Source organism: Gadus chalcogrammus, chromosome 11 (genome assembly GCF_026213295.1).
Source record: "Gadus chalcogrammus isolate NIFS_2021 chromosome 11, NIFS_Gcha_1.0, whole genome shotgun sequence".
Lineage (NCBI taxonomy): Eukaryota > Metazoa > Chordata > Actinopteri > Gadiformes > Gadidae > Gadus > Gadus chalcogrammus.
In genome coordinates, this window is record NC_079422.1 from 472,631 (window position 1) to 497,669 (window position 25,039).

The 25,039-nt window shown below is 43.0% G+C and overlaps 2 protein-coding genes across 4 annotated transcripts; both read left to right on the forward strand.

Moving 5' to 3' along the window:
* Window positions 1-1,588: 1,588 nt before the first annotated feature.
* LOC130391507 (metalloreductase STEAP4-like) lies at window positions 1,589-21,893 on the forward strand. 3 transcript variants are annotated; one of them, XM_056601699.1, is made up of 11 exons: window positions 1,589-1,684; window positions 1,883-2,098; window positions 5,708-5,815; window positions 8,623-8,693; window positions 8,803-8,890; window positions 9,735-10,013; window positions 10,124-10,218; window positions 10,905-11,015; window positions 11,218-11,260; window positions 11,348-11,512; window positions 20,990-21,893. In XM_056601699.1, exons 1-11 carry the CDS (start codon window positions 1,604-1,606, stop codon window positions 21,245-21,247), a joined length of 1,515 nt encoding a protein of 504 aa, XP_056457674.1. In that variant the 5' UTR covers window positions 1,589-1,603; the 3' UTR covers window positions 21,248-21,893. The 3 variants fall into 3 exon arrangements, with proteins under 3 accessions (XP_056457674.1, XP_056457676.1, XP_056457675.1); XM_056601701.1 differs by lacking the exon at window positions 20,990-21,893 and adding an exon at window positions 11,690-13,994; XM_056601700.1 differs by having other exon boundaries at window positions 1,678-1,766; window positions 20,990-21,892.
* A 1,005-nt stretch (window positions 21,894-22,898) lies between these two features.
* Window positions 22,899-24,562, forward strand: LOC130391511 (serum amyloid P-component-like). Its single transcript, XM_056601706.1, has 5 exons — window positions 22,899-22,954; window positions 23,118-23,172; window positions 23,409-23,511; window positions 23,754-24,048; window positions 24,178-24,562. Exons 2-5 carry the CDS (start codon window positions 23,118-23,120, stop codon window positions 24,445-24,447), a joined length of 723 nt encoding a protein of 240 aa, XP_056457681.1. The 5' UTR covers window positions 22,899-22,954; the 3' UTR covers window positions 24,448-24,562.
* The last annotated feature ends 477 nt before the right edge of the window (window positions 24,563-25,039 follow it).

Consider the following 25,039-nt stretch of genomic DNA (forward strand, 5'->3'; position numbering starts at 1 on the left):
ACTGCGGCATTCCTCCCCTATGGGCTGCTTGGACCTATCTTTTTGTGACTTTTGGAAAAGGGTTTCAATGGGCAGCCAGACTGATCAGCAGAGAGAAACATAATGTGAACTCACGAGATTGTTTGACGATGCTGAGAAATACATAGGTCAGTGACTTGACTGGCCATGATATGCTGTGGTCATCTTGAGCAATGCAGCTGTGCTTTGTAGAAACCATGATGGATGTTATAATTTTCACAGGCATTAGAAAACCTTTTGGAAGTGGTGAGTGCATTATTACCCTATTGTTTATCACACAATAGATTATCTGTGTGACACACACACACACGCACACACACACACACACACACACACACACACACACACACACACACACACACACACACACACACACACACACACACACACACACACACACACAAATACACAAACACCCCCCCACCACAAGCAATTATAGTGTTGGACAGATAGTAGGTGTGTGGTTGACCTCAACTCCTCACACAGGAGCTATTCTAGATCTCTGGGAAAACAGGAAGGGCTGAGCCAGGGGGCAGAGCCAGCTACCCTGATCTCAGATTAGTCTGTAATTGCTGGGTTTGTCTGCACACTTCATGAATGCACCTGGCGGGCCCCCATGTCGGTGACACACTGCAGTCAAAAGAACACTATTATTCACAGATGCAGGCAGTGTAATTTATACTTGGGGTCCCTCTGCTTCCCCTGCGTTGCCAACTGTGGCACCCCATCCAAAATGATAGGACACATCTGGGCTAGGGGTGGTCCTATGGCTTTGATAGGCCCCATATGTTTCCTTCTATCTGTTACGTTTTACTGGTTCATAATTCTGTCCACACTGAAAAGCAACATGAAGCAGTTTGGAAATTGTTAAAATATATTCGATTATATGACATGTCATCTTCATACTATAATAGCCACCAGATGTCACTGAATTTGTGGCAAGAAATCTTGTTGTGCTGGTTCTAACCTCAAACCCAGCGACCCAGAACCACATGCACTCCATGGTCAACCTCCAGTATCTACCCAGGCAGGGAGATATCTCTGCCTGTGTTTGAAGAACCTCCTCCCCTCACCCCTTGGACCGTAGCGACCTCCACAAGGTCAACAGAGAGTTCCTGCCGGTGACCACAGGGAACTCACATATTTGCAGCCCCACTGTGCGGGGCTCCACCTCCCCCTACGGACAACGTCTGAGAGGGTGCATGGTATCAGATGATTGGGAAGAGAGGGCTCTTGGAATTCTCTCCCCACAAAGTAGGGTCTGATGGACAGTAGGGAAAGTCTGTTTAACTATCTTAACATGTGCACTCTGTTTATGAAAATTTGGTGTGTGTGTGTGTTGATGTGTGAAGATGGGATGTGGGGGTGAGCGAGGGGGAGAGAACGAAAAGGAGAGAAGGACACAGTGTCCTGGCAGTGCATTGCAGTGAGAAATTCCATTATTACGTAATACTAAACTCACGCTTGACTTTCCAGTACAATAAAAAACAAAACACACATGTATTGCTCCCCCCCCAACATTTGTGTTTCCTTCTTCCTTTTGCCTTGGAGTTTCCCAGGGAGGTTTTGCCTGGGAAGACTGCGCATGCCCTACATGGTGTGGGGGCAGAACGTCGGCTATAAAACAACTGCAGTCAGTCAGTCTGTCAGTCAGGGCAACGGAGAGGTAAGGACGACTGCTGCTTGTCTGCTGAAGATATTATGATGAAATGAACTATTTGCTCTGAACTGTTGGATCCAAAGCTATTGTGAGGCAGTGACAGATTGCTGTTACTTTTTTTATTTGCTTTTTTGTCAACAAGATATCTCTCCAGCATGTGACACTGTGTGTGATGTGGGTTTATGTGTGTGTCTGGGTATGCAGCCGCACACACATTGCGCCATGTCAACTGAGGTGAAACCAGACATGTCTCTGCGTCCTCTGGGCCTGGAGCCACCCCCGGAGCGAGAGCTGTTGTGTATCTTTGGGACAGGGGACCTGGGTCGCTCTCTGGGCCAGCGGCTGCTCCAGACGGGCTACAGGGTGGTGTACGGCAGCCGCAGGCCCCACAGCTGTGGCCCCCTGCCCCCGGGGGCTCAGGTACGCACTGGGTCAGAGCAACACAACGCTTTGGTGGTCCTTGAGAAACGTTTCCCCTCTCTCTCTCTCTCTCTCTCTCTCTCTAGATATATATATATATATATATATATATATATATATATATATATATATTAGGGTGCATCAAATTTCAATGGAAATTTTTTATTTCAAAATATCAATTTGGCTGGCATTGCACTTTGTTCCAATTAACATAAAAGTGACTTTTGCAAAGTTTTGAGGAATTCCATTGAGATTTAGGGGTGGCACCTAACACATGAACTTGCAATTTTTACTCTAATTGCCTAAAGGTTGACCTGGAAATGTTGAGTACAGTGAACTTTTACACAGTTGCATGTTCAATAGGGTTACCAAAGTAAAAGTTGTTTGTTTGCCCTTTGGGCAACTTGGGCATTTCTCAGAATTCAACTTTCAAGATTCTCCATTAATTAGTTTTATAGACTAAATGAATGGAGTTCAATGGGACATGTTCACGTGGCCTTACCCTGAATTTTGTGCAGCAGTGATGGATGTCGGACAAACACATAAAGTTTAATTGACTATATTGTTAAACACAAGGGGTGATGCTGACACACTTAAAAGAACAAACTCTCTCTAGTGGCTTACTCACTGGCAACTAACAGTACCTAATGGTAAGAGCTGACACTAACTAAACTTCAAACTTAATTGCTCAGTCTGTGCCAGAGTCTGCTCCACTAAGCAACATCACCTGGGAGAAAGAGAGAGGAAATGGAACCTGAACTCTGAACCTAGCCAGTGCATCTCCCCCCAGATATGCCTCCCACCCACCGCCCTAGAGTAACCGTCCTATTCAGGGATTAGCTTTTTAGCGGTGGAGGTTCTGCTGTTGGTTGCGGTCATTTTCAACTGCCTGCAGCACAATATGCAGGTGCTGCTCCTCCCTTGCCACTGCAATGAAGTCGGATGTGAGCTTGACGCCACACTTGGCACAGTCATTGACCACGTTCATTGCACGTACATTGACCTCACTTAATTGAACGCAGCATTAATGTGCAGTTGGTGCATTCGAAAGCAGCAATCCTTATTGGCGAGGTCAGCCAAGCTGGTGATTGGCAAGAGGGTGGGGAACTTTGGCTTGACAAAGCCAGTGCCAAAGCGCTGCCCAGGGATGTGCATGGGGAGATCAGCGGGCTTGTGCTACAAGGTTGCTCTGGCAAGTGCACACTTGTCATCATTGGGCACCTTTCTGCTGAAGAGAGCCAGGGGTAGCATCTCAACAGTCAGGTACCAGCGATGCCTCTCCATCGCCTTGATCGCGGATGCTGCAATGCCCTCATCTACAGCCTTGTATGCCTGCAGGTGGTGGTAGAGTGTCAGGTCATTACAGGCAGCATCTACAGCTTTCTCGCATGTCAACCACCACTTTGCATAGATGTGTCTAATGAAAATGGCGAATGCCCGAATCTTCGGCACCTGCTGCCGCGTGTGGTGATTGTGCCCTGGGGAAGCAACTCGATGTGCTTCTCCATCAAAGCCAGCTTGAGTGTATAGAGCAGCTTGGCCATCCATCGTGCCTTGTGGAGCGCTCCCAGTTATTGGAAGGTCACTGCAGTATGCTCTTCACCATCTGCATCCAGATACACAAGACACAGCTGCACAAACTCATGGTAGTCACCTCGCTTGTGGTCAGTGACTTATTTTGCGCACCTGACAAGTTCAGCACGTAAATTTCCCAGGGGTGGTTGCTCGTGTTTCAGGAATGTAGCGGGACCAGTAGCTGCTGTATTCTTGTGGTAATAGGTTACATTTCTGTCAGAGACGTGTGAACAAGGTAACCTCTGGCGAGCATGATGTCTCCACCTTCAGGTCTGTGAAAACCTGGTTCAGGAGGACCTCACCAATGTGGTGCCGGCACCCAGACCAAAGCTGTGGTCGGCCCAGTGAGAGCTGGATGGCAATGCAGGCTGCTGTGAGATGGCCAGTGTTTGAGGTAATGGTGTCAAAGGCCATGTTGCCAACCTGGTCAGCGCACCACCAGTCCTGCAGCAACTTGCATGTCAACCGGGCAATGATCACTCCACATGCCTCATTGGTCTAATTCTTATCGCCGGGACACCAAGCAGTTTCAGCCGCTCTGCATTTCCAACCACTGTAAGACGCTCCTCCACCTGGCGCACATTGCTGAGCATCGGTGTTAACTTGGTGTCCACTGCTTGTGCTGTTCCTCACTGATGTCTCCAGCTCTTTGCGTCTTGCTCGGTGAGCTGTTTCGTATGATGCAGAGAGAGTCTACATTCACCGCCTGACACTGCAACAAGGCCCCGTGTGAATGCAGCCTGTTGCATTGGTGACATCCTCAACCTTGTAGCCAATGACACGACACTTGGTCGGCTAAGGAAGTCAGGTGGAATTAAGACGTTTGTTCCAGTCTTCTTATGCTTGTGGGATGGCTCAGATGGTGGAAAGACTGTGTCAGTATCCTCCTCTGACTCCTCATCACTCTCCGACTCCAAGCTTGACATTGCCGTCATCTCCTCCAGCTCCTTTACACAGCCGGCTGTTTGGCTGCAGCGGCACCTTGACGCTCCTCTCACTGCTTCACCTTGAGCTGCAGCTTTTTGTCCAATACACCAAATGTGGCCACTCTGTCAGTCTTCATGCTGGCCAAGAAAGCTAGGTCTTCTGGGTTATCAATCAGGTTTTCGACCTTTGGAGGCCACAACGGAAATGTGACATCAAGTCTTCACTCCATGGCCAGGGAGATTTTCAGCAGCTTGTTGTTAGTATTGACTAAGTCTACCATCTTGTGGCACGCTTGTGTGTGCCAATACCTATTAATACAACTTGATGACACAATGACACAACTACAGATATGATAGTAATGTGTAATATTGCATACCCAACACAGAAAGATCACCTCAAACAGAAAGATCACCTCAGTTTTCTTAAGATGTAGTATTGTTTACCTCAGATCTCCATGGCGACGATTGAGCACTGTTAACCACTTTATCCAACAAAAACAGATGTGTGGTGGCCCCCCTAAATCTTCATGTACTGGAAAAATATTTTGCATATGTTGTTTCTACATATATTGGAACACTTATAGCACCCAGCCATATCAAAATTCAAGAATTGTGTTTTTTGATGCACCCTAATATATATATATATATATATGCCTCTATCCGCTGTCTTCCTCCCTCTCTGTTGGGCTTTGTTTTGACTCACAGCTCTACGGATTCCAGGAAAAGTCTGGCACGTTCTCAACATGAAGTTAATTAAAAACATGGCCAAATAGCGAAGTTCGCTTTTGCCAGTAGAGAAGAAAACCTGCCTTTTTGCTAAAAAAATTCACAGTATGTGTAACAACTCCATGCAAAGTCCTAATTATATAGCTGTACGAATGTATATTTGTCCAAATATATTCCTTGGAGTAAATAGTGATACAGAACTGTGTTTGAAGAGTAGCGTCCTTGACAAATCAATGAGTTGAGTTGTCATATGTAAAATGTATTATCCAATCACTGTGTGTGTTTGTTTATGCATGTATGTATGTATGTGTGTGTGTGTGTGTGTTTGTGTGTGTGTGGATGGAGGGGGCTCATGTCTGTTTGTCTGCTGGTCTTTCTTCAGGTTATGAGCCATACAGAAGCCGCACAGCTAGCCGCTGTAGTTATCGTCTGCGTTCATAGAGAACACTACGATTTCATGGAAGAAGTAGCGCCTCAACTGAAGGGAAAGGTGCTTCCACTCACAATCTACTACACCTCACTAATGACTATTCATACGGTTCATCTACGTCACGTTTTCTGGAACGCCGCCATTTGCACGACCGATCTCGCCAAGTATGGCCGCCCACACACTGTAAAAAATAAAAAGTTGAGAAAACTCAAAATTGCAAGGCAACTTACTGCAATCAATTTTTGAGTTTTGAGCCCAACAAAAGATCTAGAGTTTTAAAAAAGTTCCATCAACTAATATTATTTTGTTTGTATAATTACATTTTCTTCTTTAGACAAACTTGAAAGTTAGAGTCATACCAACTAAGATTTTATATTTTACAAAACGTTAAGAGGAGTTTCGGGAAACGCTCCAAAGAAATTATTGATGGTTCGAAAGATCTATCATTCGAACCATCTTACGAGCGAAGATCCATCGATATCGGGAAACGGGGCCCTGAAGTGGCCCTGTCAAATAAAAATACGCATAACCTGTGCGCATAAAACGCATAAAAGCACCTGTGCGGCTCACAACACAGTTCCAACATGGAACTGTGTTGTGATACGTAGCAAAGACCCACGATGTGCAGGAATGTAGGTGACACCCCTGAAAATTCCGTTATGAAACCCCGTATTTTCCAAAGTGTCGAAATGCGCATGTGCACCGTAGTTGGCCCAGCCTCAGACAGAGTCTGACTTAAACCCGTGTGTCTTGCTAACAAAGATACTACAGTGAGCCCAACTCTTGACCCAAAACTCAACATTGTTGGTTGGACTAAATTGAATTGCACAGTTGACATGAATACTGAATGTTTTATATTCATTTTACTCAGAAATCATAATGAGACCAACAATTTTAAGTTTTCGTTTTTACAGTGCACCGCTCATCTGAATGTTGGAGAGAGACAGAGATATTATCGATTTTAGGCTCCGATCCTTATTTGTTATCCCTAGTTTTTTTTTTGTCCATTAGTATGCTTGCCTCAAATCAATCTTTACGACATATATATTTATTTAGTCCACAACCCCTCCCCATACAGTGGAGATATCTTGAAAACGTTCAAGAGCACTGATGCCTACCAATATGCTGTGGCTGGATGGGTGAAGGACGCTAAAGTGAGGCACTTGGCCACCAATAATCTTTATCTGATAAGTACTATATATTTGTGACTTCTTGTGAACAGTTTGTGGTGGGTTACTATCATTGATCGTTGAAATCAGTCATCAAATCATATAGACGATAATTTCGCCGGGGACGCTTAGGACCAGTTTTCTTCAAGATTAATTTGGACCCACAACAAAACCCGATTTTAATTATTATGGATTATTTTGGACAATGAATGAGGTATTAATACCAATACTGTTTGGCTGGGACGATGTCAACATTGCACTGGAAAAAGCCTTCTGTTGAACCAATTAAAAAAAACATGGGTAATGGTTCACATCTATATTACATAACTTGAGCCAATGACAAATATATAGCTTGCCTCAAACAATATTTCCTATGTTCATAAAAACAAAATAATACAACTTGGCACCAAGTATAATTCTATTCTTTGAATGAAGTTAATACATTTAAATCGTATGTTAAATCCTAAACAAAAAAATATTGATTCACTCCAACAATTGGTTCTCATTTAAGAAATATCTATCAGAAATAATTTGGTTTATCCAATCAAAAAGATTACAATTTAATCAAACAATTGTTTCTCATTATTGTATACATCATCATCATCATCATCATTTTTTCCCGCTCGGCTCTCGCCGCTTCATGGCCTTGAGGCGCTTCTGTCTGGATTCGACATCACATCGCGACATCAGTCTGGGTTAGTTCAACCTTCAGATTACCAGCCAACCCGCTCTACCACCTGAGCTACTGCCGCCACACAATATACTATATATATTAACAATCTAAATGGCAGAGTTAGACCAACTCCAGACCTCCCTCCAGACACAGACAGACTGTCCTAGCTCACAGAACCAGTGAGTCATCGTCACTCTGGTCAAGGCTAGTGCTTTCACCTCAAAAAGTCGCCAAAAGTCACCAATAGCAGCTGAAAAATAAGCTAGATTTGTCGCTTGTCGCTGTTTTGAAAAAAAGTCGCCAAAGGGGTCTGAAAAGTAGCTAAATATAGCGACAAAATCGCTAAGTTGGCAACACTGCGGTTTGGTCCAGTAGTCGTAAGCGTCTTTGTATTTAATGCGCATGCGCAGGCTTGTACGTAACCTTGAAATTGTACATTTGTCTGAACAAATATTTCTAAATTGAGCTCCTAATCAAGTATAACAGTGTTTTAGGAAGAAAACAAAAAAAATTATTTGGATTGAATGACAAAATTATTAATCAGTTGAATACACAACCTTAAAATTTTACATTTGTCAAAATGGATATTTCTTAATTGAGCTCCTAATTAAAAATATTTATATTTCACAGTATTTTGAAATAAAAAAAAGTTATTTTAAAAATAAAACAAAAAATGTTTATTTGAATTGAATTACAAAATAATAATCAGATGAAGTACGGCTTAAAACCCTTTTTCCAGTGTGGGTATATGGAGCAGAACATAGTGGGTTATATGTCAACGTTTTTTGTATGCATTTTATTCATTAGTAAGCTACATGGATATGCCATCTTTCAGAACCTTTCATTACCTGCACTAAAGAGAATAAAAGAGCGCATCCTCATTGTTTGATTGTGGAGGTGTTGTTGTTGGTGCTGAGTTACCACTGAAATCAGTGGGTCAGTGGGTGGGATCGGTCGTCAAGATGGCGGCGCAAAGCTACAGTGACGTCACGTGAACCTGCTCACCCATTCCCATTGATCATTAGGTATTGGTGGACGTCAGTAACAACAGCAAGAAGGGCCTCTACCCAGAATCCAATGCTGAGTTTTTGCAGAGGTGGGGAACTAATTAACTCAACTGCTTCACACTTCTCGGATGCAAAGTATGCAAATAAAAATGGTGATTGCTTTGTGTGTAAGTGTGTGTGTTGCTTTATTTTCTTCAGCCTGATCCCTGCAGCGTCTGTTGTTAAAGCCTTCAATACAGTCTCAGCCTGGTCTTTACAGAACGGACCTTCAGATGCTCACAGACAGGTACTGTGTTTGTCCATCTGTATGTCTTGCCTGTGTTTGAGTGTTTTTTTTGTATTTTGAAGTTTGTGTGGTGGGGTGTAGTTGTATAAGTATATGTGTTAAAAAAGAAGATAAATAAGTAGAAATGCGACAAGTGAATGAATCAATGTTTCTTGTATCATTATCAGTAGCAGAACTTATAACAATTTTATTAATGCATCTTTTTTCGACTTTATGTTACCAAAATAATCAGGACAAGAAACTGGATTTGAAATGCAACTGCTCACAACACTTTAGTTAGTCTTAAACTGTAGACATCAACACATTAAGGCCCGCTGATTTGTAGAACGATCACGACTCAAGTGTATCAGCCATGGGTCTTTGACGGATTAGCCCTCAGTCCCTTTGAGCTCCAACCAAAGCTTTCCTCTCCCGCTGACCAGAACTGCCTGTGTGGAATTTTCCGTTTGAGTTTGACCTGGTAGGGAAGACCCTGGGGACCCTTAACCACACAATCTTTATTTCTGTGTCTGTGTGTGTGTATGTGTAGATGTACAAAATATTGTGTATCGGGGTGTGACATGGAATGTGTGTGTTTCTGTGTGACGGAGGATGTATGTGAATATACAATATTTTTCATCTGCTATTACCTCTTTCAGCAAAGTCTAAAATTAGGTGTATGTTCTGTAGAAAGCCATGGCACTGCAGGTGGTAACGTGCGCTATATCCTCTGGAGTCAAATACCTCCTTTAGTCTGTGTAATTATAATAATGAGTAGTATGCATAAGTGAGGAAGCCTTATATAAGCCACACCTTGAGTCTAGCAGGCTGAAAGTGCAGTCTGTAGTCGTCCTCCCATCTCCAGGTGTTCCTGTGTGGGGACAAGGCTGAGGCCAAGCAGAAGGTCAGAGAGCTGGCTACCAGGCTGGGCCTCAGCGTCCTGGACAGAGGCAGTCTGTCAGCCGCCAGGGAGGTGGAGGACTTCCCCCTGCAGCTGTTCCCCGAGTGGAGGCTACCTCTCTGCATCGCCACCGGCCTCACCGGCTTCTTCTTCTTCTACCTGCTCATCAGAGACATTATCTATTCCTATGTGGAGCAGGACAAGGACATCTCCTTTAGGATCATGGTGTCCCTGGCCAACAAGGTAGAAACATCCAAACGCCATCTGGACCAGAAGGCCCTCCGTAGTAGCTAATGTGTTGCTTCTACTCCAGCTCCATGTGTTACAATTCTATAACCTGTGTGTTCATGCAGGTGTTCCCCATCGTATCTCTGATCATGTTGTCTCTGTGCTACCTGCCAGGCGTAATGGCTGCCATCCTTCAGCTGTATAGAGGAACCAAGTACAGGTCAGCGAGCACAGACTGAAGATAACCTTCAATAGCTGAGCCACAGTGAGCTTAGTTTAGACCTGTCATTCACATTCTTCTGGTGTTCATGAGATAAATATCTAGACCCTACAACCACCTTAAAACTAATCTGTTTACACAAAGGCACAATGGGCTCACACAGAGTCACAGAAAACGTGTTTGAATGCAGCCATTACGGTGTACAAGTTTACTTTGCTTTGGCTAATGCTGGCTAATGCTTTTTAATTCTAGAAATGCATCTTCTACGACCTACAGATTCTTTAGAAAATGTGATACAGCCTGACAATGTTTCAGATATATTTGCATGTGAGTCCCAATAGCTTTATTCTTGTTGATGACCGTGGACATCTGAGCTCAGCACGTTATAACGCTCAACGCATCTGTGAGAGATGCGGATGACAACATACCTCTCATGAATCTAGATGTGATATAGTGTTTACACCTCCAGAGTTGGTTTGGGAAACGGCTGCCTTCACCCCTTATAACCCTCATAACAAACAAAACAAACCAACAAACCTCTCTCTTTGACCATTTCACTCTATCTATTCTCAATTTGCAATTTGATTACAGAATCTAAATGCTAAATATTTCAATGAAGCCATTATGTTTCGGGCAATGTACATTTCTTAAATAATAATTGATCATGATCAACTATTGACTGGCAGGCGCTTCCCTGATTGGCTGGACCACTGGATGCTGTGCAGGAAGCAGCTGGGCCTGTTGGCGCTGGGCTTTGCCTTCCTGCATGTGCTCTATACTCTGCTCATCCCCATAAGGTATGCTGTACAGCACCCCTCTATAGCCTCCACACACCTGCAGGAGAAAATGCACAACCTTGTTCACGTATACCTATCCCTGGGTAACCACTTTAAGATCAATGTTCACCTTTAGTTCAGGTGAGACCATTATAAAGCTATGAATGTTTAGGAACATCTTGGTAAATAATATATGATATTCTTGTTTACATATGGCCTCCAGATACTACGTGAGATACAAAATTACAGAATACACAGTGCTGCAGGTAAGGCAAGAGCATATTAAAGCATTTCTAAACAGGTGCCGATAAGCCACCTGATTTGTATTTCTACCAACTCTTTTTCTCTGTCAGATCCGGGAGAACAAGACAGAGGTGTTCGATACGACCGTCGCCTGGTATACTGATTCCTACTTTTCCGTTGGGATTCTGGGATTCGCATTGTACGTTCTGCTGGGAATTACCTCCCTTCCCTCTGTCAGCAATGCACTCAGCTGGAGGGAGTTCAGCTTTGTACAGGTAAAGCTTTTTCTGTGTGTGTATGGATATTGGTGTGCATGCGCGTGTGTGTGTGTGTGTGTTTGTGCATGTTTTTGTGTTGTTTTTTTTTGAAAGGTGAACCTCAGGCTTCTGGGCATTTTTCTCAACCTTCTCCAGAACAACTTCTCCCTTATTTTCTTGTGTGTTTCTGTGTAGGCCAGTGTATCATCCAGGGGAAAACTATTGGAGAGAAAAATGTAGTGTGGAATAGGTTGACTTTTAATAGAAAGTTGGCATCCTAGAAAATGTCATGTGTCTTAAAAGTCTGTATTTTTCTCTATATTATCGTACAGCATCTGCTTCAAGCCCATGATTTCAGTAAAGATATCATCCTACTACAATAATAGAAGGCCTGTCACACCAGTTACTCAAGTGCGCATGTGCCAAGCACGAACACATATATACACAGCAAGCACGCACATGCGCACGAACATACACGGAAACGCACACACTTGCGCACACACTACACGCACACACACAAGCACGCGCATGCACACCGCACGTCAACAAAGGCAGCGACACATACACGGAAGCGCACACACACACGCGCGCGCGCACACACACACACACACACACACACACACACACACACACACACACACACACACACACACACACACACACACACACACACACACACACACACACACACAGGTAAGACGTTTAACGGCTCCGCCATCGGCACAAGCGCAGGTAAGAACACACACGCAAGCAGGGGCGGACCTGCCTACTTTCTGGGGGGTATGCAGACACATAGCAGGCGCCCCCCCCCCCCCCCTCTTTGATCTGGGCACAAATTTGACCTAAAACACACTCTGATATTGAATCAAAAAATTCATTTTGAGTGCACCAGGACAGATATCCGGTGTTTATTTTTTAGAGGCAGCCTTTCTAAGATGCTCTGCCAGTGTAACATCATACCGTGCTATAAGAGATCAAGGATACCCAGAAAATGTCAATTTCTAGGATTTCCTATCTGTGCATTTTGTCCCTGTGAAAAAGAATTTCCTCGTCGCACAATGTTGTTGGTAAGAACATATTTTTACTTAAAAACAGTCGAGTCACTTGCACAACTCAAGCCGCCCTCCAGTCTAGAACTCTGGCCCTCTTAAGGAGCACCAGAAAGGGTGTGGCTCAATTAATCTATGAGCCACAGCTGCAGACTATGACAGGGCTAACAGCCAGACAGGAACACGTGAATCTTTTAAAACATGTTAACACAGTGAAGATGCCATTCACATCTTCACAGTCCCCCTTAGTGGCAGGTTTCTTTCTGCAAGGAAGAGTATGCAGTCGATCACTCGAGTCAACAGGCTCTCTGCAATTCGCTATCAATAGTTTTACCTAGGCATAAGCGGGGTACCAATTCTTTCCACATCAGATAAGCATTTATGTGGTAACCACTTGTTTCATGGTGCTTCAGTATCTTTGAAAGACACTGCCTGTTATTATACCCCACCACTCTAGTTTCACCAAAAAGCTTACATGCAAAACAATAGACTCTGTTAGAACTGTTGGAGTACAGTAACCAATAGGGGTGGGAAAAAAAATCGATTCTTCGATGCATCGTAATACTGTGTAGAACGATTCAGTCTCGATTCAGATACGATAGTAATCTTTTCTTTTTTTTTTGGGATTATTAATTTATTAAATTTTGGATTATTAACAGAGTTATAAAGTATCAACTTTATAACTCCGTTTTTACTGGGTCTATTGACATAAAACAAAGACTTGCATAGAGATTGAAGTAAAACAAAATAACCACAAAAAAGTTCCTTTATTTTTCTTGTTATGATCCGTTATATTGTAGGCTCCATTCTGATCAGTACACAGTTGCAAGACAACAGTAACCTGTTGTTTTACTAGTAGTAGATTTAGCTAACCTGTATATTTACAAGCCTCCTCTTGATCTGCCTCTGCTATTTCGTCCTTGACCTGCTTTAAACACTCAGTTTACTTGCTAAATTTGATTAAACAATTAAATACAATACAAATATAAAGTAAAAACAAGTGTTATCTAGCGATCCGTTTTCTGCATTATGTTATTTCGCCTTTGGCAACATGAGCGCGAATATTTTTTGAAACCCGCATTATACACACAGTATACTAGCTAAATTTGATTAAACAATTAAATACAATACAAATATAAAGTAAAAACAAGTGTTTTCACTTTATATTTGGACGACGCGATCATCTGTTGCCAGGCAGGTTTGGAATGGATACGTATGGATGACGCGCCCGGTACAAATTTGGCAGCCGGTACAAATTTGGCATGACAGCGCCAACTCGCGAAAATGCCAACTCAAATAATTTTACTTCCATCGCTTTGGCGCCCCCTCTGGTTCGGCGCCTATATGCGCCGCATATATATGGAGGTAGATTTGTGTCTTTATTATGCAATCAAAAATAATAGGTTTGAGAGCAAAACTTTCCACACTGCAATCAAAAAATAGATTTGAGAGCAAAACTATCGACACTGCAATCAAAAAATGTTTTATTGCAAGATAAATTAATGCGATAAAAATAATATTAATGCGAATCCAAAAGCTTTGCTTGCTGTTGAGCTGAATCTCGTGGGCGGGACCTACGCCGAAAGATGTAAGACACGTCTCTATTGGCCAGTCTCGATCGGAGTGACAGCTTGGCAACATCCGAAAAGCCGCTGCCCCCCGATTGCCTCCAGAAGCAGATTGTCGGCCTGACGGACAGGGTGTTTGTTTGTGCCTCTCAATCCGCGGCGGCGGTCAACAACATCGCCCTGCTCTCCTCTGCCATGGTCTCCTTGTCGGCTGACAGGGAGGCCTACGGGATTTTCAGGGCGCGCAAGCGCGCGCACGGGACAAGCCCATAAGGCGAAGCCTAGACGGCGTAGCCTACATGAAATAGAACTCCCTCTCTCGTTACTAACTGTGGATGTTGCCAAGCTGTCACTCCGATCGAGACTGGCCAATAGAGACGTGTCTTACATCTTTCGGAGTAGGTCCCGCCCACGAGATTCAGCTCAACAGCAAGCAAAGCTTTTGGATTCGCAAGCAAAACTTTAGGATTCGCAAACAAAGCTTTTTGATACGCAAACAAAACTTTTGGATTCGCAAACAAAACTTTTGGATTTGCAAACAAAACTTTTGGGTTTGCAAACAAAACTTTTGGAATCCCATTAATATTTTTTTTATCACATTAATTTATCTTGCAATAAAACATTTTTTGATTGCAGTGTCGATAGTTTTGCTCTAAAATCTATTTTTTGATTGCAGTGTGGAAAGTTTTGCTCTCAAACCTATTTTTTGATTGCAGTCTGGAAATTTTTGATCTCAAACCTATTATTTTTGATTGCATAATAAAGACACAAATCTACCTCCATACATATAGTGCATACCCACTTTTTGCGCCACTGCACGCAAGCACGCACTTGCGCACACACATACACGGAAACGCACACACATGGGCACACACAGAAGCACGCGCACACACTGCACGGCAACACAAAGACAGCGACACATTCACGGAAGCGCAGACACACACACACACACACACACGCACAGGCGTTTAACGGCTCCGCCATTGGCACACGCGCAGGTAAGTACACTAACGCAAGCACGCACATGCGCACGAAAATACACGGAAACGCACACACATGCGCACACACTACACGTACGCACACACACACAAGCATGCGCACACACCACACGTCAACACAAAGGCAGCAACATGCAGTTGGCCTACAGGCGGGTCAGGCGGCCGCCTAGAGCGCCATCTAGAGGGGGAGCGCAAAATATAAAATGCGGCCGAAAAAAAAATAAAATATTTATTGGACACGTCTCCCCCGTCAATAATCGGCTCCGCCATAATTTGACGGCTCCGCCATCGGAGAACATACACTAACTGTCCGTCCACACCAGAAGCGAATTGAGCGACCAAATCGCCGGAAGTCATTCACTTTCTATGGGCAAGAGCGACCAGAGCGACCAACGCTACCAGCGGCCAAAGTTGAGCGACCAGAGCGTCAAAAAGAAGTTGAAAACTTTTTAACTTTATGCAAATGACTATTATTCGCTTCAGCGACCAAACACTGACAGCCAATCGGAATGTAGACGCTCTTCGCTTGCGTGGATCCCAGGGAACATCGGCAGGCACTTTGGTTCCTACCTACCTTTATTCACTCACTGAACAAAATGTCGGCTGAAGTATTAATCGCGGCTGTAACTGGGCACCCGGTGTTGTACGAACCCACCCTTTTTCAGTTCAGAGATCGAAACGCCATAGTGGTTTGTATATCAAGTGATGATAAGCGGGAGTATTTATAGGCTACATCTAGAACGTTCGTATTTAAGCGGGAATCATTATAATTTGCTCTACATGCCACCAATCTAACCAACCAATCGCGTGTAGCATGCTTTAAACAAAACCAAAAAAGTATTTGAAATCGTCACATAAACAAACTAATCGACAAGACGAGGGATAAATGACAAGGGATATATCTCTTGTCTTTTATCCCTCTATTCCCCACTATTCACGGAGCCTGAGGTGAATAATTTTTAATTAAATAGTCTAGATAGATAGATAGTCAAGTCTTTATCAGATACCAAACGACACAAATCGTCGGGAATCCATTTAGGTGGTTCGTCCCACACAGGACAGTAGCCTACAATACCACACAGAACAAGTCTGACTGGATAAAACACACAATACATCACATTAAAACTACAAAAACGACACGCGTTGATAGATAGATAGACAGAAAGGCCTAGATAGATAGATAGATATGTTCCATTATTTGCCTTGCGGAGCCAACCAGTCCTGTGCACGTATGCAAATTAGCCATGTGTCCCAATGTCTATTTGTTTTGAATGCGACGAATGAGTGCAGATCATGATTTGCAGATCCAGATCAGTGAAACATATTTTAACTACTACAGCACGCAGGGTTTTTTGTTCTCGGTTGTAATTAGCCTACATTTTAGGATTTTTTTTATATTGGGGGGAATCACTGTCCTACTTGTTGTCGAAGCACTTTATCGAACAAGCAAAACCGTCTCGGCAATATGGCCAAGGTGTATGGGAGAGTTCACTATTTGATATGGCTGTCTGTAGGGCCTACTAAACGCATACGGCTCCTTTAAATGCGTCTGCATAATTGAATTGTACGTCATGAGCGACTTGAGCGACCAAAGCGAACAGAAAAATTTGCAGCGAAACTTTGTGAGCGACCAGAGCGTCTTTGACGCTTTGGTCGCTCCTGGTGTGGACGTACAGTAACCGTACGTCCACACCAGGAGCGACCAAAGCGTCAAAGACGCTGGTCAAAGACGCTGGTCAAAGACGCTTTGGTCGCTCACCAAGTTTCGCTGCGAATATTTCTGTTCGCTTTGGTCGCTTTGGTCGCTCATGACGTACAATTCAATTATGCAGACGCATTTAAAGGAGCCGTAGGCTTTTAGTACAGACAGCCATATCAAAGAGTGAACTCCCATACACTTTGGCCATATTGCCGAGACGGTTTTGCTTGTTGGATAAAGTGCTTCGACAACAAGTAGGACATTGATTCCCCCGAATATAAAAAATCTCTAAATACTAAAATGTAGGCTAATTACAACCGAGAACAAAAAACCCCATATTTATTAAATTTAACAAATCAGCAAATGCTGATAAATGTGCACATGTGGGAACTTAACAAACAAAGAAACAAACTTGTGTACATGTGAAAGAGAACATCAAAAGAAAGTTGTAAAATTGAAGTGTGTGTGTGTGTGTGTGTGTGTGTGTGTGTGTGTGTGTGTGTGTGTGTGTGTGTATATAAATGGCATGTGAGGGAGAAGAACAAGGTGCAGCTGACAGCACTGCGAGGGTAATAAGCTTACTATTACACCCCTCACAATGTTGTCATCTGCACCCCGTTCCCCTCATCCCACATGTCAACCTCACGACACTTGGCCTCGTACACCATCCTGTACATTTTGAACTTTAGACCCTCTCTAGTCTTAAGAGACAATTTTTTTAAACAGAAAACACAGCTGTCATTATCATTATATATGTCACTGACAGCAATATATTGTTTCACTTCTTATGTCAAATGACTTATTGTAAGTTGCTTTGGATAAAAGCTAAATGGTCATTTGTCAGCTGTCTCTCCTCAATTAAACCGCATTGAAGTGAAACGTCCGTGCATTATTCATTTGCATTATTATGCGTGCATTATTCCTTTGCACAATGTATTATTCCTTTGCACAACGTATGTATTTTCGATATTTGAAAACGATATTGTCCCATTCAGAGCAAGGCGGTGTTCCTCGAGTCGGGATCCACCCAAGCAAAGAGCGTCTACATTCCGATTGGCTGTTAGTGTTTGGCCGCTGGAGCGCGTTATAGTAATTTGCATAAAGTTAAAAAGTTTTCAACTTTTTTTGGACGCTCTGGTCGCTCAACTTTGGCGGCTGGTAGCGTTGGTCACTTTGGTCGCTCTTGCCCATAGAAAGTGAATGACTTCCGGCGATTTGGTCGCTCAATTCGCTTCTGGTGTGGACGTACAGTTACGCGCACACACCGCAGCGACACTCGCCCAGGTAAGACGTTTGTCAACGGCGGAGAGGATTGTCGACGGCGGAGCCGTTATATTTAAAAACATAACAGTTCAGCCGTTGACAAACTCTCCCAGGTAAGACGTTCTGACTATAGACTATATAAATTGCGATAAAATAAGGGAAGAGACAATTTCTCACCTCGACAAGCAACGGCAGGTCTTTCATTTTGTCATATAAAAACCGTTAAATTCAAACATCGTACCAATGCCGGCATATCAACAAACAAGTGCCGTGATCTTACAGAGACAGTGTCCCTATAACACAATGAAAAAATGTCAATAACACAGTAGGCTATGGTGAATTATGTCTATAGAATCCACCCAGTGACGGACTGGACGGTCTGGCATTTGGGCAGATGCCAGAAGGGCCGCGAGTTTGGGCGGCATGCTTGTCGGGTTCACGCGGCCGCTTCGTCGCAAAGCGGCCCCACTTTATCTCTTGGCCCACTATCAAGCAGCTAGTGTTAAACAGCTTCAAATTGGCGATTTGTCTCTGAATCCCTATTCATGCTACATGATTGGAAACAAATCACTATTTATACCAGATATGAGTGTCTATATACTACAGTCATGGTTGCCCTTAATATTTACATCGGTCTACATTATTTTGGAGCCTTATTCAATCAGATGTTTAAAAAGTGCATGGTTTGAAATTGAAATTCAACAAATCTGCCTGTATTTTTAATTTTATTATTGGTTTACAAAAGTTAGATGAAGCAATGACTTCTGGGAATTTCAAAACCGAATCAGACCGCGTCTGCATATAGGGGGTTGTTGGAAGTTGAAAGTTGGAAGATACCAGAGTCTGCTGAGGTTACTATGAGTATGAACTATGAATCGAGGAATTAAGCGACAGAAGGGAGGAGCGGAGAAAAAGAGAGAGAAATCCAGGAAATTACTGTTGGCTGACAGTAAAAAATGCACGATACTGACCGATTTGTTCTTTAAGCCGCCAAGTGCAGCTTCAGCTAGTAGCACCAGCGCTAGCACTAATGTTCATGGGGCTACAAAAGTGTGTGTTATTTCCGTGCATGTGAAGTTATATGTGTGTGTTGCGGGCACGCGTGTGGGTGCGCGTCCCCGTGTGGGCCGCTGGTGGGTGAAAATGCCAGGGCCGTTTTTAATTCCAGTCCGTCACTGAATCCACCACAAGACTACACTTTACTCCTTGAGCCTCCCGAAATGTCTTCACACTTTGTTGCTCAAACTTAATATTACCCCCTTCCTTGAGCCTCCCGATAAATCTTGCGACTGTTTCAGTTGTTCTATTTTTCTTATGATTTGTGTGTCTGCTATGTGTGACTGTAGGCTACTACTGCCTGTCTTGGCCAGGACACTGGAAGAGATGTTTAATCTCAATGATGATCTTTATTTTCAACTTCAATGGTAGTTGCCTTGCATTTTAAAATGTCAATGCATTTATCAGCCCTGAATAACAGTAAAAGCTAATTAATAATTTATTTGCATGCATAGTAAACTACACTTTCCATTAAACAATTACCCCTGTTAATTACAACTAGAGGTTGAGACAAAAACTCTAGTCTCATTTTGACAAGGGCCAAAACCCATGAATTGCCTTTAACTTCAAACTAAGTACTCACTTAAATTCACATGATATTATGTGTGCCTAAGTTTAGTCCTGAATGCAGCCCATTGAGTGAAGGGTTAGCCATTGTTCTATCATCCTCGAATGTGGAGCCATGTTGAAATATGAATATAACTACAGGGTTTCAATTTGTAAAGGTTGCCACTGTGCACATGTTGTTAGAAACCAAAAAAACAAAATCTTAAGACGAAGATACATGCACTAGCCTAGTTTTGGACAAAAATAGATTACTCATAAACAGTAATTAAGTAATTAAAGGGATACTTCACCCATTTAGAACCGGCGTTCTATCATTATAAAATCGCTATTGTAATATAAATAAATATCAGTCTCCCCTTAGCCCAATTTTCTCCCGAAATGACGTCAAATGAAGCGTTTGACGTCATTTCGGGAGAAACCTCTTGTCCCGCTAGAAGTTCCGAGGACTACAACACACTTTTGGTGGAAAAATGTTCAACCAATAAGGAATGAGAGGGGGCGGGAGCTCGCGTACTGAGGGGGAATGAGCGGGACGGGAGACCGACAGGTGGGCGGGGCAGCGAGCGCAATGCACTGTGGTAGTTGGAGGTTTAGGCTAGGATGAACCGATTTCAATTTTTTTTTCACATTTATAATACATTGAATTATTTAATTCATAAAACCTTCATATTCACACCGGTGAAGTATCTCTTTAATGTTGCCATACCTTGCTGAATAAGTGACCTCGATGAATGAAAAGGCAATTTCCATTTCTTAGTGCCCTCAAACTATAAAGATCGTTTTCTAGATTTGTTTTATAAAAATGTTTCTCTTTTGGCCAATTGAATATGAAATCAACTTCTCCTTAGGGGACGCACTCATTCATAAATGTAACTGGGTCATGTCAAGCTCGTTCTCTAATTCCATCAGCCATCCTCCCCTTTACTCCAGCCCAAATTAGAGCAGTACTTTAAATGTTAAGTTATTCATCAAATTTAATACAGGGGGCATACATTATCCTCGGCCATAAAATTGTGTGTGTGTTTGTGTGTGTGTGTGGGGGGGGGGGAAACGGTGTGTGTGCATTCACATATTTGCACATATGCTTACGGTTAGGGTTATTGTTGAGTGTGTGTAACACTGACGTGCCTGCAAGGAGGTTGCTGGCTCCTCTCCCTCTAAAGGTCAGACGCTCTAACACATCCACGCATTAGCCCCACTACAGAGACATTAGCTCTGTGCTATCTGCAGGGACAGGAGTGTGTGTCCGTGCTGCCGCATGTCTCCCATCACACTTCTCCTTTCTTGTCTCCTAGTCCAAGCTGGGCCACCTCACGTTGTTGCTCTGCACGCTCCACACCTACCTGTATGGCTGGAACAGGTTCCTGGACCCCTCCACCTACAAGTGGTGGACCCCGCCGGGCTACATGCTGTGTCTGGTGGTGCCTTCCGTGGTCCTGGTCCTCAAGCTGCTGATGGTGCTGCCCTGCGTGGACCGGTGCCTGGGCCGCATACGGCAGGGCTGGGAGAGGACGGGGCCAGAGGGCGAGGGCACAAAGCCACTAATGGCATAGGAGGAGCACAGATACAGCCCTCCCTACAATGTATGCACGCCAGCGCACACACATGGATTGCCACACATTCTGAAACACACACACAGGGTTGTGTGCAATTCCTCCAGCATCAGTGTCAGTTGTGTAACCCACCGATCACGATCAGAGGAGGTCATAGTCAACAACAGGCCATCCCTCTCTGTGCATTGTGGTTGTTCTTAACTTCAGTTAACTGCAACCACATCGTACTACTTCCTGCCTACATACTCACAACTCTATCATCAGATTGTTAACTCTTTGTGTTGGCACTGGAAGACATTTGCTTTAGCACATTATTGTCAGTGCCATGCAATTTCGCTTTTCATTTCTGAAAATGGTCTGAACTCTACAGTGATTGGAGATTGAGGGATTGTTTTGCCTTCTACATATGTAAAATATCCATCAATGAGGACATCATGTGCATGGTTATACATTACTTCCTACTGCCAATACATGCTTCTGTGATATAAATTTCCTTCCTTTGGTTGTCCACATAATGTATTATTGAATTCTTATTTTTTTACTTTTATTTTAATAAACCTTACCCTACATTATCCCAAATAATTGTTTTTGTTTCCATTCCTCGCTGCTGTGTACTGCTCTTTAAATAAACATTATTGCATTTGACAATATCGTATATTTGTGTCTTATAGTACTATTCAACAATCTTTATTTTCTTACTTTAAGGCACTCTACTTTTTGCTGTCTCTGTCATTCATTGTCTGTGTCTCTCTCTCTATCTCTCTTGTGGTATTTCTCTCTTTCTTTATCCGTCATGGTCTCTGTCCTGCTGGAGAACTATAACTATCCCTCAGCCTGTCATAGAGCTCAGCTCAATCCGTGGAGCGTTCTTTGCTATGCAGAGGGATCTCCGCGCTCCGCTGTGATCCAGCCTCCAGAGCATATACTCCTGGCTGAGGTGGGGCCGGTTTCGTGGAGATGTTCCCTCTGAGTTACTGGGCTTCTGGGCTACTCCTTCATAACAAGTGGCTCGAAACACATCAGTCAGGAGACCCCAGCACACTGGCTCAGCACAGCTCATGTCTGCAGAATTGATAATGCTGTGCTGTTAAGGCTACTGTCAAAAAAACTAGGATTGTATTTAAAATATTAAATTTTTTCTTGATAAAAATGCTTCCTAAACGCTTGACACCAAATTATGGCAAAAAAAATTATACGTTAACACAAAAGCATTATAAATGTTAAGTAAAGGACAAAAGAGTTAAAAGTATTAGAAAGATCAAACATGTTTTTTTCATAAAGGAGTTCCTCAATAAATGAGGTTGAAAGGGAACTGAGTCAGCACTGAATGAGCAAAGGCTGTTTCGACACCCAGGCCCTGATCCAGGGCGGAAGACTGCTGCTAACTAGTTTGGTTGATGTTTTGATGTTGGCCTAACATCAATGGTTATGGGCAGCAGTGATCAACTTTTGTTTCTGTGTTTATTTATTTTTTACTAAAAAGAAGGGATGAAGCAAAAATCGATCAGTCATTAAACGTAAATAACGTTTTTTTGAGAATTAAAACTGTAATTGTAAAAAAAATCCCAATAGAAAGAATTCCTGCAAAAGTGCTGACAAATGTGATTGAACAAAAAAAACTCAGCAGTTGCAGGAACTGAAAATAAAAGCTTCAACTTTTCCTCTGCCGTCTTACACAACGTCCGAAACCCTGGCAGAGAACACAAGGTACGTTCCAACAATATCCAACACATTCCACAAAGGGACTTGAATGTCTTTTAGGCTCCTGAGATGAATGTTTTAACTACTTGCAAAGTGTTGACTTGGACATAATAGTATTAAATATACCATTTTTAATTTCCAAAAAGTTTAATTTGTTTATTTGTAACAGATGAAGCGTCTACTCACAGTGGTGCTGCTGACCGTGTGTGCTGCGGCACCTGAAGGTAGGCTCATCGTTTTACCTTACAGCTTCCTTATTCCAACATGCAGACATTCTTCAACACTTAGTCATCGGATGTCCCTCGGGTGTGTGAATTTGCGGTGTACAATAACAAAATGATAATTGAAGTCAGGGTTAAATCTTGTGCATTAACACCAAACTAACTTGCTACTCTGTTGCTTAAGAGTCTTTCAAACATAAATTTGAGCTCGGAACGAGATTTTATGCTGTTCTTTTCAGATCTCACCGGAAAAATGTTCAGCTTTCCACAGGAGACTAAAACGGACCATGTAAAGCTGATCACACCAAGAGAAGAATTCAAAGCCATTACTGTCTGTCTCAGGTAGAACAATAATAATAATTATAATAATAGCAATTACAATTGGGTGCCTCGCACTTTGCTTGGCCCCCTAATAGTAATAATAATAATAATAATAAGAAGAAGAAGAAGAAGAAGAAGAAGAAGAAGAAGAGGAAGAATGATAAGATAATGATATATTTTATATGATATATAATTTTTATGTTTCATTTTATGTCCATTATTATATCCATCATATTTGATGTCATTGTCGTGCTTCTCTTAAGGTCCTTCACAGACCTCAGCAGAAACCACGGCCTGTTCTCTCTGGCAACTCCTGCCTTCGCCAATGCCTTCCTGATCTTTAAGAAGAGTGCCTCAGACCAGATAGAGATGAACATCAGGAATAAAGGCATAAGCTTCTTCGGACAGGAATACAAGCTGAACACCTGGCAGTCTGTCTGTACGTCCTGGGATGGAGCTAATGGCCTGGTACAGGTTTGGATCGATGGAAAGCCTAGTGCCAGACGATACTGTTCTGATGGAACCATAACGGGACACGCTTTGATCATGTTAGGACAGGTAATTGCGATCAATTACCTGTCCTCCTTGTACAAAACACTTTTTTTAATGTTTTAGATGTAACATACATTAGAGAGTGAATCCATGTTGATATTGACTTTCTTTTTCTGTATTCATCCTTCCCTACAGGAGCAGGATTCCCATGGCGGCGGATTTGACCCTCAGCAGACCTTCGTCGGCATGACAACGGACGTCCATATGTGGGACTTTGTCCTCTCTCCCTGTGAGATCCAGCGCTTTGTGGATGACCTTAACTTCTCCCCAGGCAATGTGATTAACTGGAGAGCCCTTGAGTACCAGATTGTAGGGAAAATAATTTTGGAAAACAAACAGGGCGCGTGTTCATGTCTAATTAAAAAGAAGGTGTCGAATATGTTTGGTCAGTCCTGTCAGGCTTGAGGGATATTAACCAAACGTGTCGGCAATCAATGTAAAATGATTGTTCATGACATGAGATTGATATAAATAAAGGTGTAAATGCCTCTGCTAAATGTGCTCTGTCGGCTGTTTCTTGCTGCTTCCTCATTTGTTAAACATGACATTAAACTATTCAGTCATCAAGGCCGCAGAGTTCGGGAGGGAAATACGAAATGTTAACAAACTTTCACTGATTAGGAAAAACTAAAAATGCAACTATACCATTGATTGATTTTGAGACTTCCCAAAACAGTGTTTTTTATCTGGTAAATATATATTAGATATCTAGGCAAGGACTGTCAGAAAAGCAGGTAAGCTGGACAAGCCAAAAGGCGCCAGGGGATTTAACCCCCTCGGTTTTACACATGCAAGGCAGTGAAATTACCGGGTGTGCCAAGCCGGCTTGGCAGTGTAAAAATGGCTTGTAGGTAGCTTTCACACATGCAATTATACGTGCTCCCGAGCATTGGTGTTGCCATAGTCCTTATCATGTGATGCAAACAATATGCCCTTTATCTTTTTCTGCTTTAAAAGCCGAGCCAGCAAGCTACTGGCGACTTCCAACAACACACTA